We start from the raw sequence: 18,036 nt of genomic DNA, 5'->3' as shown, positions 1-18,036 counted from the left end.
TGTTTAAAAAGATAGTCTGTTACTAGAAGCAAAGGTAAAAGGAGAGAAGCTATATCTGCCCACTTCTATACATTGCCACACATCTATACTCTATGGTCTTTTGTAATTAATACAAATCTGCAGGTAGCTTCTCTTTTCCTTTTCTCAGTCGAAAAATAAAGGGAAGCTCTGCACACTCAGATCTGCGCACAATCAATGTATTTATTTAGCAAGCTTTCGGTCTACTGACCTTCAGGCACTTTTTCTCTCAGTCAAAAGCATCATGATGACCCTCAGCTTAGCTCTGGCTCACTAGAACTAAATGAGAGGCAGAAATCCTGACCAGCTGACAAGCTACTGTACTTGCAGTATAAAGAATAGGATAGATAGTTTTTCACTCCGTCTCTATTCCTTCTTACACGATCATCTTCCATGTGACTTCACAAGAAATCCTGTTTTGACCTTTGTAAACCCTACTATTATTTGCTTGTAATGTTTGTGATCTAGGAACTGAATGTTATTGCATTGCAAATCTCTGTGGAAGCAAAGAGCCTACAACAACAACAACAGAAGTATTTAGACATTTTGAAATGGTACCGACAAGCATTCCTTGGCCTTGGAGTGGGAAAACAGCTAGGCAAGGAGCACTCAAATCTGGGGCTGCCCGGCCACTCCCTTTTGGGGACTGTGAGCCTCCTGTGAGCCTACAGGTCCCTCAGCCTGATAATCAGTGTTCAAACCAGGAACACAGAGAAGGGTGAGACTTCCAGTATAGGGGCACCAAGTAGGGGTTAAATGTTAGGCATATTCCAAGGGCTCTAACCTGATAGGGCCTCTCAAAGAAGCTATGTTTTATGGATAAAAATGTTTGAGAACTACTGTCAAGAGATCCAAAAGATGACCGAAGTCAAATTAAATGCTACTGAATCTGTGATACTAGTGTGATGTGCTCCAGGTCATACTATTTATTTATAGTGATGTCAGCATAAAGTTCAAATGAGGAAAAAAATAAACTTAAAATAATCCTGTTGTCAGTGTTAGCATAAGGCAAAGGCATGGTGTGTTTCATTGTGGTGACTTTGCTACTGTCTAACGTTCAACAAAATGTAAATACAGAGGAGATTGTATTTCCTACACAAAGCAAGGATGGAACTGCTTATAGAAAGTTTGTGAGAATCACCAAGCCCCACAATGAAATAGTAAAACAAACAAAGAAAAAAATAACAAATTATTTACATATTTACAAAGGGAGCCTTCTTGCGTTACTTTCATGAGCCATGACTCTCAAGGGATATGTGAAACAAATATATAAACAAAAACATTCTAGCGTTCAAACCACAACAGCGACTCAACTCACGTCTTTCCAATTTAGAAAGAGTCATGTCCAAATGGGAGGAACAATATTACGTCATGTTATTTTTTTCCCCGTAACCTTAGCAGTCATTTACCCCTGCTCAGTTATGTTCCTGTATACAAATAATAGATCACCCTACGGCATTTTAACAACTTATTTGCGATGTCTACAATTAGGTGGTCCCGCTCCAAATATTTGCGTGTTAAGTGTTCTTTTGATACACAAGGAACAAGTGCCGCCGTTTTGTACACTTGCAATCTTGCTAACAATGCCATTTAATCTCAAAGCCTTCCACCATGCAAAAGGTCAGCATGATGATATGCTAACAAAATGTTGGGGCAGAAGTGGTTAAAGGTTACATTAAGAAGTGATTGTCCAACACTCCCTCAATACCCACCATTAAAGTGCCCTTGCACTTAACCTACCATGGATTAATATAAAGGTTTGCTGTGGGGTTGCTGATTATCTGTGAGTGCATGTTCTGGATAGGAATCTATGAGTTATATGAGGTATAACGTCTTGGAAACTCTGAAGTCAGATTGTCCATGATGAACTTACTAAAGCCAATGCCCTGCTGTCTGAAAATGTCCATCTGTTGCTGGATGATCAGAAGCCTGTCTCAGAATAACCTGGAGGGTGCACTTTCCTCCACCATCAATACATTGAAGTTTGGATTTAGTGGCCATCATCATTGTCAAAATTCTCACTGGAAATGTGTTGAATACTAACATTAAAAAACAAAAAAAACAAAAAACAAACACCCAACATAGATAGAATACAGCTATGATCCAACGATTCAGGTTTCAGCATGGTTCGAATGTGGTATGTTGAAATATTTCACATACAACATGCTATGTACAGTTGCACAGTACAGTTTGTATAATGCTAGAATTGTACATGTAAGAATTCAAGCATATAGCACAAGTGTGTCTGTTGAAACCCTATAGAACCTCTACCAACATCTGGCTGGCTCACCTGGCTCTCATTCTCCATCACTGAAGCGTACCGTTTCAATATTGTACCACACAGTGCAAAGATATTTGTATAGCTAACTTCTGTGCTAATACTTTCGACTTCACTCTCACAGCTTAATTTTTAATATGCACAATAATTGCAGCTGATATGCAGTTACAGAAGACATTTGTTTGAAATATGGGTATAAGCAGTAAAATCCTCAGTGCTAATGTAACTTAAGAGTGTAGTGTGGACGCACAGTACACTCTCAGAGTAACATTCTCTATCTACGGAGCAGAACTCAAAGGGAAATATTTTTAGGGCAGGACATTTGGGCTATTCCTTGTTGAACGTTATTACAGGACCCGCTGTATGGACCTCTTTTACTTGGTATGCAGCTACTCTTAAAAGGCAGGTAGATAGTCAACAGTTAATCGCTACAATAGCTGAACACCATTAGTTGTTGTTACTGTATTTATGGGGAGAGCTGAATGCAAACAAAGGACAAATGTGATAGGGTTACATTATAACGTAGGCCTACTTGATGTTCCAGTGACAAGTCTGACATCTTTTAGTTACATATTCTCCTTATGTGGACTTTTTTAAGTCACATCAAAAGAAATAAGATAAACGTCAAAACACATGTACAAACATAACACATCAAACATTGGGAGGAGAAAGTGCAAATATTTTGGCGCTGCTTCTTTTTTGTGTTTCACCTTTCTTAAAGAAAAAAACCTCAGGAACTTAATTTTTCTGCTCCGTCTTTCTCTTTTCCTGTCAGTGAGCGTACAGATGCCTTCCCTCTGTGCCCTCTGCTCTTGTCTCAGCTCCTGGAACCTTCTCTTCTCACACCAGACGACCTACTGGGAATACACAGGCAGGAGGAACAGAGGGGGGTGGGGAGAATACTATTACTCGTCTGTTTAAGTATCCGATGCACAGATGCGCTTGCACACATAATCGTTGCGTGACAAGAAAAGGCATTCCTCAATGTTTCTTAGCTCATTCAGACAGACATAGATACAGATATGCACACACACACACACACACACACACACACACACACACACACACACACACACACACACACACACACACACACACACACACACACACACACACACACACACACACACACACACACACACACACACACACACACACACACACACACACACACACACACACACACACACACACACACAGCCAAACATTTCTTTTAATTCAAATCAACACTCTTCATCTCCAAAAGCCTTTGAATATGATGAATATAATTAAGGCTTACTGTGATTATGCTAAGATCACATTTCATATCACACACACACCATAATTCACTAGCGACCCTAAAATAATTAATTAAAAAAATTAAATCGTGACCTGTTTGAATCGATATATCACGATATACGATATATCGTTACATGCCTAGTGCTGCGGCATTCTGGATCAGCTAATTTAGCAAAACAAAGCATGATCAGGGCTTGACGCTTAGCATTTTTCCAAGTAGCACGTCTAAGTTGAAAAATCTAGTAGCACACAAATTATTTTAGGAGCACGATGAAAAGTTATCAAATAATGTGTTTTTGAGGGGCGCTAGCCCCTCCTATGTATACCGGTATACATAGCTTTAGTCCCAGACTCCCCACACACTCATGATTTGCCATTGACAATGAAAGGGGAATTCAGGTCAAATGTCCACTAAATCTTGTCCCATCAAAACATTAAATGCCATTGACATTGAAAGGAAAATGTATACGTCATATGCAAACGAGCAAATCAGCTATTAAACCAATCACAGCTAGGTATTCTGATGTACGAGATTATTCATGATGATGTATGATGATAAGAGTGTCCCTCACTTCACCCAGGTGTGATTTTTCTTTAATAAAGTGATATGAGGTAGGGACGGGCAATATGGTAAAATATTATATCACAATATATTTTCAGCAATTATCAAAATATTGATATTCATCAGGATATAATTTTTATTTTTTTGTTTATTTATGCAGATAGATAGATAGATAAATTAAATTATTATCTATATAGCTATCTATCGATGTTGCTCATGGATGCATGGATGGATAGACAGACTAGTATCCGTTTTTATCCTGCTGCAGCTGTTCTATCATGTTATATTCGATGCAGGGCAAGATGCTCGATTGTGAATTAAATTGTAACATTCTCCTTGGCTTTGACTGCTTCAGACAGAACATCTGACACACAGCTACAGTAGACTATATTTACTAAGCTGGTAACTTACTCGGCTGCCTACCGTTGCTCGTTAAGCAGGTCACACAATGGATGGACCACAGATATTTATCCAGCCAGGTCGGTGATTACTAATATCATTCATGCTGTGCAACACATGCTTTTAAAAGCGACGCTAAGGATTGTTTTGATCGATAATAATCCGTCATGTGCGCGCGCGCGTGCAATCTTTATTTGTGTGTGCAGCCGTGCACAGTGTTTCTCCCGCGTTTGGTTAAAAGTTGGCGTTCGAACTTTACAAATACCGGTAAGTTTAGTATTCAACGTGTCGGGGACGCTATCATGCTGCGTTCACTCTGACGCTCTGTGCTGCTTGCGACTGGGAACAACAGACACACAGCACATGAGCACGGAGTGCTAAAATGGGGAGGGCCGAGGGCTGTGCGGTGGAAGCAAGGGGAACAGATCTTCAAGCTAAGGATGCATCGAGTCGTTAGCTTGTAGATCTGCTCTTTTTGGCGAACGACACCGCCGTACTACAAATATAAATGTAGGTATAGAACTGAAAGTAATAGAATGTGTATTGCGGGATCAGAGCCTTAATTGTCTTTATCACGATTGAAGGTCAAATTCTGTAGTCGCACCAGTGCTACAAATTGAATTCTACTTTGATTGATTGATTGAAATATTTATTAACAGTTTGTAGAATTTACAGTACATTTTAAGCACAAACTCAATACAAAGACTGTCAACTGTGAGTGGACGACCCAATTAAGCATTACACTTGTTTACAACAGGGTCCACATTGTTCAATTCATCAAAACATTTAAAGACATACAGACATTTAGAGACATACAAATAGACATTTCTATGTAGCTAAAGTACAGAACAGGAATTCATCATATGGGAAGCAAAAAAGGGAAAAGATATAATATACAGTGAGGGAAAATGGGGGGGGGGGGGGGGATTCAGATTTTACAGAGGCCAGTTTCGAATTGCAGCCATCCGTAGGTGCCCTTTGAGAGCGGTTTTGAAGGAGTCAAGGGATTCACATGACTTAATGACTACAACTCGCACGGTGCTATTTTTAGTAGCATATGCGACTACCTAGTCGCACTGTCGAGCCCTGAGCATGATTATAAATTGTTAATTGTATGATCGTGGTCTACAGGGACCTGCAGGGAACACAATGCCCTCATCCACATAAACAGGTCTGCAGTGCAGAGAGACAGACGAGACAACAGGGCTTCTTGCTCTGCAGACTGAAGAGGTTCACATGGATTCCAGTATACTCTGTAAAGAGTACCATAGAGTATTCCAACTATCCCAACTGGCTGCATCACTGCCTGGTACAGAAGATGCTAAGGTTTTACAGAGGATGGTTAAAATGCAGCAAATCAGCAGGACATGCATGCCATATATGGTCAACGCCTCGTGACACATCACGCCACCATATATGGCTATCTCCATATATGAAGATCACGACACTGACCTCATCTAACCTTGGATAACCATACATGGAGAAGACTGGATCATCACCTAGATCTGCATATATGGAGCTGGCCAGCAACTCTACATCTGACCTCAAATCACAAACCCTTAGATATGGAGCTGACCTGTTCTGACATTCCATATGTTGATCCCTCCCCACCCGTCCTTCCTGTTCTGACATTAAATACAGTATGTTGATCTGACCTCATCAAACCCTGTACACTCAAGACACGCTCCATATATGGCCAGATCAGAATTAATTCCATATGTTGATCTGACCCCCCATGCCAAAGCGCCAGTGCTCGCCCAGCAGTCTACCGTCATCCAGGCCGATGAGTGCACGCCCTAAAGGGCGAGGTCGCTTCTCGCCCTCAGGGCGTCCTACTGGTATATTTACTTAGTAGTATAGACAGGATAGCACAGGCTGGTAATTCTTCAAAGGGAGCTGATAATATCTAAAATCCATTGTAATTTTATTCAATCAATGAACTGGTCAAATTGCCTCAGTACTTCTTCCAGTAAAGGTAGCAGTTTGTTAACAAACACAATGACCGTCCCTTAAAGGTGACTCTCCACCAAACCAACTACTTTAGACTACAACAGACTGGCATTTAGTTCAGCATAAACTGTCGGCCACCAAATGGCACATTGTTTTGAGCAAATGAGATAACATGACTCTCCACACCAGGAGGCGGCAGTAGTCTGCAGCATTGGTCTACAACAGCCTGCCAGGTCTGCTTATTCATTATGGCTTGTTTTCCTGTAAAGTCACTTGTAAATATTCATAGGTGCAGATTGCTTTAGTTTTAGTTAGTTTTGCTTGTTTTTTAGTTGTCGCTTAACTCATTGCCTGCCTTTCAGCTCAAGTTGTCGCTTCTTTTGGGTTTGTTTAAATAGACCTGGTCGCTTGTTTCACTCACAGAAGAATCTGGTGACACTCAACTCGGACCAAAAGAAAAATAGATAAATTTCGTGCTAGCTTTGCTTTGCAGTTGATCGATAGGAATAGGAATTGAGAGTTGAGAATATGGTATCTAGTTCAAATGTCGGGCAAATGTCTCTGGCTTATAATAGTCTTGCTGCTGCCGCACCAGTAGTAGCCCTGGCGGAAACATGACGAGCGCTGTGTGATCCATGGCTACACCAGTAGCAGACGAGAGGTCTACAGTGCCCCCTATATCCCCCTATTCACCAGCTCAAGACACAACAACGATGGGCTCTACCGACCAAACATGCTCGGTTGGTAATCGACGTCCGACTAGAACTCCCGACCTGACTGCACTACAGTATCTACATCAGGTTGTCGGCAGGAGACGCTTTAGGAGACGCGGAAGTACTAGCTTAACATGTTTTTACGGCCTGGCCTTGACCACGATTATGCTAAGATGTGGAAATTGGGTCAGGGATGACATTAATACAACCAATATCGTACAGTGTGGTCACCACCCCCCCCCACACACACACACACACACACACACACACGCACGCACGCACGCACGCACGCACGCACACACGCACACACACACACACACACACACACCTCATGCTGCATGGGACAGAATACTTTACAACAGGATGGGTGTCCTTCTGGGTATATCAATCAGAGAGAGGGAAAGAGACAGAGACGGAGAGAGATGGAGAGCCTGAGATTAGTGAGACAGACAATAGCAAGAAGGAGGGAAAGAGACATTGACAGAGAGACAGAGAGAGAGAGAGACAGACAGACAGACAGACAGACAGACAGACAGACAGACAGACAGACAGACAGACAGACACAAACTCAAAACGAGACAGAGAGAGAGAGAGAGAGAGAGAGAGAGAGAGAGGGGTCTGGGATCTGAGGAAAGGAGATGGGTAAAGAATCCAGATTGCTTACAGATGGCTGTCAGAGAAGGGAATAGAACCCCTCTCCCTGTGGGGGGAGGCAGAGGAGCAGAGGGGTCCTTCTCAGGCCCCAGAGAACTCATACACACTGTGCGTGCGTGCATGTACTAGGCTGTGGGGGCAGGGAGCTGCAGGTGTGCTTCCTGTCAGTGCTTATTATCAAAGCTATGAAGATTGCTAGCTGATTCTATTTTTTATAGTTTTCCAAAGTGAAGGAGGTTTTGCAGAGCCCCAATGTAATCCCCTCACCTCAGACAGACACACGTATACAGTATACCCTGGCCTACATTGTTGATTGCACAAAATATCAAGGCCTGGTCTTCCAATGAAATAGACAGACTTGGTGAATGCAGGTGAAAGCTATGATCCCCAATTTGTTTCACCTAATAAATCCATTGTGTCATTGTGGGGTTGTAAGATGATGTAAGATAAAGATGAGATGGGATCTAGTTTTGTGTTTTCCCTGCATCTATTATCCAGTACAACAGTACAAGTGCTAACACAGTAACACATTTCTTTTTTTTCTTTTACAAACTCTTCTCACTGATGCAATATTAAAGCAGTACAACAATCATGCAGTGATTGTAATGGCTGGCTACATCTGTACATTTCATTTGAGCATTGCATTCCATTGTTCCTCATAGCAGAAGTCATGGCGGCTTTCTTGAGACACAGATCTATGTCTCTGTTACTGTACTTATTTACAGAACTGTACAGTAGCAGGGCCCAATATACTGTTGTCAATCATGTTGGCAATTACTAGGCTCCACTGTGTCAAATGCTCTTCTACCTTCTCTTCTACCAGTCACTGAGGACACTGTCTGCGCCATCAACAACACAAAGCATCCCAGGTCTCTCCCCGGACACCTTGGCCCCACTCACGATAAAGAGCTGAAAGCGGACCCTGTCTGGCGGGTGAATCATTTCGTCTCACAAGGGAATGTCCAATAAAGAAGCCCTAGCTTGGGAGCAGGTAATCATGGTATACCTGTATCTGTATACTGGCAGGCTCAGTAGAAAGAGACCTGGGCTAAAGGACATGGAGTAGGGCAAGGGACTGGCTCCTGTTTCTGAAACATGGCGGCCGACTTTGCACCACTCTACTTAACTTTTCTTGTCACAGCCCACCCCTTTTAAATAGGCAAACTGAAGCTTGTTATGTTGTTGTTAGTTGCTCTTGTTAAAGGCTAATTTATGCTTCAGTGCTGTGTTTAGCTCGTGTTTAGCGTCATTCTTGTTGAGCGATATGTCACACTCAACTCAACTATACTCAACAAATTCAGTTAAATTAGTTTCAAGAGTATCAGCCATTGTACTGTAAATGTAAAATGTGACACATGGCAGTGTACTGTAATGGTTGACAGAAATGGTAACATTACACTCTACTGCACTAAATTATGGGTCCATTTGGTTACATTTATACACTATTTGAGTTTGTAGTAACAGTCAAGCATGCATTAACTCTGAGCATAATGACACTAGATATGCACCTTGTCTGATTTCCTGCTGCCTTTTCCAGTGGCCTGCATTAGCATGTAAAACAGACGGTGCTCGAGCTGACGTCACAGTAATTAAAATACAACCGGTGTGGAGTAATTGCTGTTGGCTCTGAGAGGACAGTCAGTGGTGTTCCCTAATGGTCCTGGAGCCTCTGTGCCAGGCCCGCTTCATAAAAGGCTTCTTTCATCCCGCCTAATGATGGACACAGCCAGGACAAACAGGAGAAGAGAAGAGAAGAGAAGAGAAGAGAAGAGAAGAGAAGAGAAGAGAAGAGAAGAGAAGAGAAGAGAAGAGAAGAGAAGAGAAGAGAAGAGAAGAGAAGAGAAGATGAAAGCACCCGCTTCGGATGTTATCAACCGATCATCACCAATATGCTCTGGTAGCGCCCAACTACCTGCTCCAACTACCTGCTCAGACCATGAAATGGAGCAACAACTTTGATTACTTACGTGGCCGGTTAAGACTGAGGTTAGGGTTAGGGTTAGTAATCGGATAACGTGACCAACGCAACGTCGGACAATGACTGACAACAACATCAATATGTAGGACATTTGCATTGCATGGTCTTGATATGGGCTGATAATCCGAAACCCCTAGTGAAAGGACAAGAAAGAAGACAAGGATGAGGAGAGCTGGAGAGGGGAGAAGATTTGAAGAGAGGGGGGGGGAGGGGGGTGGTTGAGAGCTCTTAACACACAAACAGGGATGACAGAACCACAACTCGCTCTGATCTGTTACCAACAGGGATGACAGAACCACAACTCGCTCTGATCTGTTACCAACAGGGATGACAGAACCACAACTCGCTCTGATCTGTTACCAACAGGGATGACAGAACCACAACTCGCTCTGATCTGTTACCAACAGGGGGTCCCGTCGTCCCCAGGTTTTACTGTGCCCCTATATAATATCTCTTCATGGAAAGAGAGGGTGAAGCCGGCTCTCAAATCCAAATTTGCCCTTCCAGCAATATCAACTGATACTCAAGATTCCTGGAAGATATAAAAGCTTTGTAAACAGAACTCAGGTCTGTGTAAGAAGGATACATGCTGTGATTGCCCACCTGAAGTCTTCTTGGTCCAAAAAGGATAAAAAATAACAGAGGAGCATTAAAGTGAGTTATGTTGTGTACATGTGTGTGTATGTGTGAGTGTGAGTGTGAGTGTGTGTGTGTGTGTGTGTGTGTGTGTGTGTGTGTGTGTGCATTTGTATTTGAGTACCTGAGTGTGAATGTTTTTGCAGCAATGTGTATCTTCCCGAATGGGATTAGGCTTTCTATTGGTGAGAACATCATAAACTCTGAAGCTCCCTCCCACACCAACAACTTTAATGGAGACATTAACTTTTAATATATTTAATTCGTTATGGTGGATGAGGGAAAGCTTTGGCGCGGCTTTACCAACATCCGGGCATCCTGTTGGGTCTCCCATGGCTTGGACACTGACTGGCTAACGTTGGCTGAGTGTGAGAATGGTTTACTGCACATGGGAAGCCCTGGGGTTCAGCTACAAATCTGGCCCACATTGTGGTTTCCACAGACTCCTCTCAGAGTCATGGATGCCACCCGGCCCAACGCTCCAAGACACACACAAGGTATTCAGATGTTTTCCTGCGTCGCTGCCAATATGTCGAGAAAGAGGAGCCGTTCACAGATGTTCCCTCCCCCCCCCCAAAGAAAAAGAACCCCCACCCCACTCATGCCCACAATCCCTTATGAAGAGGCAAGTGTTTCTGCAAATATCTCCTGACAGCACTTTCACTCCGACAGCGCCGATGAGATCCAGAACGATGACCGAACATGATAAGATTTAATGCCTGGCAAAACAATCAAGAATTGAAGGGAAACAGGTGAAGCTGCATAGGCTTAAACAGAACTAGGCATACCTGACTGATCAGACACAATGGCAGTCTATCTTAGTCAAGGCAGAATGATGCCATATGTTCCTCCAGACTCCCGCTTTTCCCATGCAGACCCCCACCCCAACCTCAGTTTTTTCTCGCTCTATCACTTTCTCTCACTTCCTCTTCTCTCCCTCCATCCAGCCTCGTCTATTGCCAGGAGGAGAGTCTGAGTGGCAGCATAAGGACCCATATAAAGCTGTCAGACCATTTACCTCCAGGTCCTAACCATGAAGGTGAGGCCAGCCGCAGTGCGGCTTAAAAACAAACCCTCTCTACATGCATGTGCAAAGACCTGGACCTGGCATGCAGGGCCAAGCCCCCTTTCTCTGTCAACAGCAGCGTGGCTGTTTATCCTGGCAACTGTGCCCAGGGCCCGTGAGGCCCCTGACGTTATGCGCGCTCCAAGCAGCCCTGTTCTCCGAGCCTCCGACGCGGGTGGCGCCAGGGTAAACACATGACCTAAGTACTCCACGGCGCTTAGCAAGGCACGCGCGCGGGCCAGAGTCAACAGCACCGATGGGACTAATAATGTAACGACAGAGGAGGTGGGAGAACAGACGACAGAGAAAGATGGATGGAAGACATACAGTATACTGTAGCAAGAAAGACTGACAGAAAGCTCACGTGCATGCATGCGTGCGAGAGAGAGGAGAGAGAGAGAGACAGAGAAATACATCTTACTGTACAAACTAGGGATGTGCCGATAAGACATTTTGGCCAATATAATTAATTGCTGTTATGGCCGATAAGCGATGTCGATATGATCTCATTCTGTATTAAAAAATTATAATAATCTTTTCATTCTGAAAAATACATGTAACAGCATATCTGCACTGGAGGCAAGTCAAATTTAACTTTAATACCTTTATATTTAATATTGTGAGCTTGTAGATCGGTTCAAGCTGTTACTTTGGGCTTGTTTATCAGTAAAGTCAGACCGATTAATCGGACCGATTAATTAATCGGTCTAATTGATTAATCAAACCGATGCCGATTAATCTAAAAACAAATAGAATCGGCTGATACCGATGTGTTTGCCGATTAATCTCCCATCACTAGTACAAACTCTCCACTGTTGTGTGCAAGGAAAGAAAGAGGGGAGATTAAGTTAACTGAACCGAAAGACAAGCACATAGAAGACAAAACCTTAGCAACTCGAAAGAAACATAAGAGGAGAGCATAAATGGGAACGCGAAAACAGTGTTCATAAGATGCAGTCCAGAAAAATGACTTGATTGGCTTAAGTGTGAGTAATAGTTGTGCACCGAAAATAGCTGATCTACAAGTTTATAATGCATTCTGAGCCTGTAGAGCTACTATTTTCAATGAGAGAGAACAGCACTCAACCAGGCATAAATATAGCATCACACTCTATAGAGGGTATGCACGTGACATCACCATCAAGTGGCAAAAAACTACTTTCTGGCCTTGATAGCCCATACATTCGAACAGAAAAGTTGTATTTGATTGCATTAAACGATGATAAACAACATTAAACTCACTTTGTCACTCACTTTGCCATTCACTTTATGCATGTGCATACCCTCTATAGGGAGCAATAGGGAGGCTGTGACACCAGCAGCAGCAAGGTACACAGGAGCTTAGATATTTACTTTGACTCTCTGTTTTGTTAATCTGCATCCTCCGCTGCATTACACAGCCTCCGGAAGGATGAGGAAGGAGCGCAGGAAGAGCAGGAGAAGCCACGATGAACATCGCTGCTAACCCCAACATTCCAGCTATACCATAGGATTAAAGTGAATGATGAGAGAGAGAGAGGGTGGAGGTGAAGCGTGAAGCAGAGCAGTGGGACCATGCTGTCACCAGATGGTGTCCGTTTCCACAAGAGGAAATGTAGGGAAAAAGGTGATGGAGAGCTGAACACAAACAACATGCTCTATTTCAGCGATTCTCAACCCCCCAGTTTGATATGCATTAGGCAACAGACCCCAATTTGATATGATTTTCTCTCTAGGACCCCAATCTACACTGTACAATCCTCAGTGTTATTACTTGTGCAAGCAGAGCGCGCAAGTACTGCGATCGGCTAGGTATGTATGCATGTCGGGGAATGTATGTCGTGTCCTCTCTTGTTTAAGACCGTAGCCTATTCAGGGACCAGCATCTCTGGCAACATCATTATTAACAGGCAATGAGGTTCCTGGTGATGCCAGTGGTGATGTCATTGGCATCACCAGTGGTGAGCGCACCTCATGACGTCCCTACTTCAATCCCAATAGGATTAATGATTGAAACAGATTGGGCACTGCACTCCCTGTGGGGGTGTGGAATGCGTGTGTCGAATTTGAAGTTACGTGGATTATACGGAATCATATAATAAACATTTCTAAAGCTTTGCATATGAACAGATGATCATTCTACACTATTCCAGTGCAAACTCGCATATGTCATCGCTATGGAAGTTAATGGATTATGCCTCAAGCTGATCTACAGAGCAGGGTTAGTGAAAGCATATTAGTTTGCCTTACTGAACAAATTTGTCCCTTGCCTTGTCCCTTGGCTGATGCTGCTTGTAGGGCCACCTGCATGTGAGAGAAACAAAAACCAGAACAAAACATACAAATGTCAACTGGTGAGGAAATATGATCAGAAATGATACTATATGATGTTAAGCTGTAATTTAAGATAAATTAAGATAGATGTATATATTTTTTTGATTGATTGTTCCAGTAAATGGGCAGTGGGATAGTGGCATCACAAGTTAGTTCTGGCTGTCTGCCATGTGTAATGGACTGACTGAGAGAATGGTGTTAAAAGTTTGTTTTAAAATTCCATAATTCATCTAACATACCCCTCAAAATGGCCTGGTGTCCACCTGGGGGGTCTCAATATACTGCTCTACGACTGCTCATAAAGAATGTGGGTTGGGACCCTGAATGTTTCAGATGGGACCACACTTGTCAGGAATATTAATATGTTTTTATTAGACTGGGTCCCATGGTGAAAGTGAATTTCTTGAATGCAGTATGAGTCCCTCCGTTTACAAGAAAAATACTTTACTGTTGGTGTATCGCAAAACCACATATTATGGTTCATGTTTTTCTTCTCACTTGATTTGAAAGTGCATATGGATGTGTTGAGTGAGCTCCTTGAGGATTAAACTCTTGAAACCGAAAGCTGTTATTTACCTGAGCTCCTGTTCAGATTAATTATATAGTAAGTAAGTAAACTTTATTTCTGTACATTTAAAAGAGCACATATGCGTGCGTGCGTGCGTATGCGTACGTAAGTACGAAAGTGTGCAACCAATAATAAGTATTCCTTGAGTCATTCGCAAATGTATTATTATTATTATTATTAGTTTTACTTTATATACAGATGCACTATTTTTAACTGACAGCAATTTAGTCTAAGGCCCTCTGACAGATGCTAACAATCTTTATTAAAGGCTAAACTGTGAAGCCACAATGAGTTTTTCCAAGCTCATAGCCCAGACAGTGTCTAGAGATACTCTTGTGAGTCTAGTCTACTGCATTAAAGCTCGTGCTGAGTGGAGAAGTCAGTGCACCTCGTTTTGGACTGCCAGCACATCTGTTTGTCACATACATCACAGAGTTAGTTCATTCCTTCCCCGCCAAATGACAGATGATCGCTTTTTAATGAAGTCATTATAATGAAATACCAAGCAACACCAATGAAAAGTCTGGGAATATTGCTCTCCTAAATGTCAGTAGTCTCATTTGTTTGACAATTGTTAAAACACAGGGAATACTCTCATCTTAAAACAATTAAGGATTCATTCTATATTCGGCCAATGGGGGATCCTTTTTGATATTGCGCCACTTTTTTATTTTTACTTAATCGCGATGGGTTTGCTGACCATCCATACAAATTTTCTCTTTTCTTTCATACATTCATTTACGCACATTCATAACATAATGCATGGTGGACAGGTGGTGATGGATAAGTGCTTTGCTCAAGAGCTTGCTGTATGCTGAAGAATAAATTAACCTTTAGGCTTAGTACCACACACACACACACACACACACACACACACACACACACACACACACACACACACACACACACACACACACACACACACACACACACACACACACACACACACACACACACACACACACACACACACACACCACACACACTAAACAAGTGTAAATAATGTATTTGTTGTTTTTGTTATTTTCCATACCTTTAATTACTTTGTCTTACTATTTGTATATTATCTTTGGTGAGAACCACATATAAGCCCTCCCTGGGTTTCTTTTCTCACCTGCACACACTTCTCTTTTATTGATGTTACCTTTTTTTCTACTGTTTTTATTGTGCGAATAAACTAAACTAAACTAAGGGCATCCTGACAATAATATTTAAATAGTTAAGTCCAGTTCATATAGTCTCCAAAATAAAGTAATCGATAACATAATGATGCTGATCAGACATTTGCCCAGCACCAGTCATTTTTTTAATCCACTATCCATGGAAAATGTCTATAAAATGCCTTTGGTACATTTAAAGTATGCTCAACTATGAAAGGCAAAAGTCTGTATGTGTCGCCTCCATGTTTTCAACACTCTTACTTCTCTAACCATGAGGCCATCGAGGAGCATGCTGCCGTCTCCTTTCTTCCTGTAACTCAAGTCGACCTCTACATTCATTTTCCTTACTCACCCTCCTTGCTGACGCCCAGGCATCCCTTCAGCTCCTGCAGGGAGATGGCCTTGTCCTTGTTCAAGTCACAGTAGTCGGTAAACTTGCGGGCGCATTTCTTGGGTTTGGCTTTCTTCTTCAGGTACCTCTTAAAGGGCTTGAGCTCTTTCTTGTTGATGTCATGGCTGCCGTTGTTATCCAACTGGGCAAAATACCACTGCACAACTCTTTCCTCCAGGGTGTGGCTGGGGTCGGGCTCAACAAACCTGTGAACACACATGTGGGGGTCAGAACAAGTGACTGAGCTGGGACTGCACCATGAACCTATTCAGCTTTGATGCGATGCTGGGGACAGAGGAAGGTGTCATAAAAAGGCTAGATGAGGATTTTTGTATATTTTAAATCGGCTAGGAAACAGTCAAATTATAAATAATTACGTAAGCAAAGCATTGTGTATTTATTTTTGTATTATGTTTATTTTTTACCAGATGATTACCATATTTGAAATGAATCTGTAATATGAAGAGCACTAACACTACCAGGAGGGGTTAATTAAATTCCCACTGAGGCTAATATAAATGTATACTCTCAGGCAACAAAGGAAAGGCTCTACAGTGTTAACTAGAAAAAGTGCCCTTCTGGGCACAGGTCTCCACCAGGAGGATAGGAGTACTGTGTGTGATGTTTGGCAAAATGTTTAGGAGTAATATAATCATGTTTGTGTGTGTGTGTGTGTGTGTGTGTGTGTGTGTGTGTGTGTGTGTGTGTGTGTGTGTGTGTGTGTGTGTGTGTGTGTGTGTGTGTGTGTGTGTGTGTGTGTGTGTGTGTGTGTGTGTGTGTGTGTGTGTGTGCGTGTGTGTGTGTGTGTGTGTGCGTGTGTGTGTGTGTGTGTGTGAGAAACGCCTGTTGTAGAGCCACCATGAGGCTGATTTGAAAATGCTCACGTGGCATTTCTTCCTCAGCCTAGTGGGAATGTGCGTCCACAATTTCACGGAAATCACACGATGTGTTCATGATTTGCAGCATTTTGTTTGAAACTGAGCACTCCTGCGAACTTTGGAAGCCAATCTTAGCCAATCAGGATGGAGTCTGAGAAATCTGAAAGACCCGTTTCGTTGAAAGGCTCTAGAGATACTGTATACCAGTTTGCGTGAAGTTTGGAAAAAATCTGTAGGTGTACTGTCCAAAAACTGGTGGCGCTATAACAGGCTGTTCTGGAAATTCTGGGGCAGAGGTTCATCGTTGGCATCCAGGAAGTGTGTGTGCAAAATTTGACATCGACCGGGTTAACGGTGCCGGAGATTAGCTGTTCACAGACGGATGGACGGACGGACACACACGGACGGACGGACACACACAGTGCAAAACATACTCTCTCCCCATGCCTTCGGCCTGGTGGAGACAATGAGTAATACATTATAGTTTTAAGTTGATCTTGTGGGGTGCAGGCCATTACTTACCTCCCACCACCGGAGGGGGCTGGTGAATTTATGGCCTGTACCATGTCTGTGGTGAGGGCATCTAACAAACTTGTAATGAATTCCACTTTCTTTCCCTCAGGGCAGCCTGGCACAAATCAAAGACAACAAACACCAGAATTAACCTTCCACAACCAATTAGAGTCGTTACGGCACAGTTTAAGCGAAGTGCCTCTAAAGCCACGGCACAAATGAACCAGTATGAGAAATGTAAAAGCGGGACAGGGGTGTTCCACAGTAAAATCTAGAATGCAAATTTTAGCCAAAGCCTTTAATGCATAAAAGAGATAAACCAACCAATTACAGGAAAGCCTTGGGAACTATTTTTTCCCGCAGGAAAGGCATAGTTTGAAAGGCTTGTGTTTTGTGGGGGTTTCAGGAAAAGAGAGCGGGGCAGAGTTGAGGCCCATGGGGAGAGGAGGCACAGGAGTGCACGGTGATAAGAGAGCTTTGTTGGGCAGTGCAGACCTGTTAAGTTTTATGGCATGATGCTGAACACCTTGGGTAGCTCTCTTTAATTGCCCAGATGTATGGGTTTTAATAGCATGCTCAACCAGTGCAAATTTTTCCTTGCTAATTGTGTCTCTAAAAGAGGAACTTCAAACACTGCTCACTGCATAGTAAACTAATCTTCTCAATGGGTCCTTATTTTCT

The 18,036-nt window shown here is 42.7% G+C and overlaps 1 protein-coding gene across 5 annotated transcripts in view; it reads right to left on the bottom strand.

Moving 5' to 3' along the window:
• Positions 1-2,414: 2,414 nt before the first annotated feature.
• smoc1 (SPARC related modular calcium binding 1) overlaps positions 2,415-18,036 on the bottom strand; it is a 62,455-nt gene continuing 46,833 nt past the window's right edge. For 4 of the 5 annotated variants that reach the window (XM_083792599.1, XM_083792601.1, XM_083792602.1 and 1 more), the window contains 4 exons: positions 17,365-17,470; positions 15,926-16,170; positions 13,782-13,815; positions 2,415-3,153 (listed from right to left, as the gene is read on the bottom strand). In XM_083792599.1, coding sequence (XP_083648725.1) covers positions 3,114-3,153; positions 13,782-13,815; positions 15,926-16,170; positions 17,365-17,470 — 425 coding nt within the window. In that variant the 3' untranslated portion in view covers positions 2,415-3,113. Of the gene's footprint in view, positions 3,154-13,761; positions 13,816-15,925; positions 16,171-17,364; positions 17,471-18,036 lie in introns of all 5 variants that reach the window. The other variant, XM_083792600.1, reaches the window with a different exon arrangement.

This window comes from Protomyctophum parallelum (assembly GCF_964188405.1).
Source record: "Protomyctophum parallelum genome assembly, chromosome: 20".
NCBI classification, from domain to species: Eukaryota; Metazoa; Chordata; class Actinopteri; order Myctophiformes; family Myctophidae; genus Protomyctophum; species Protomyctophum parallelum.
Note: the sequence above shows the minus strand (reverse complement) of the source record. Positions and strands in the feature narration are given on the sequence as shown.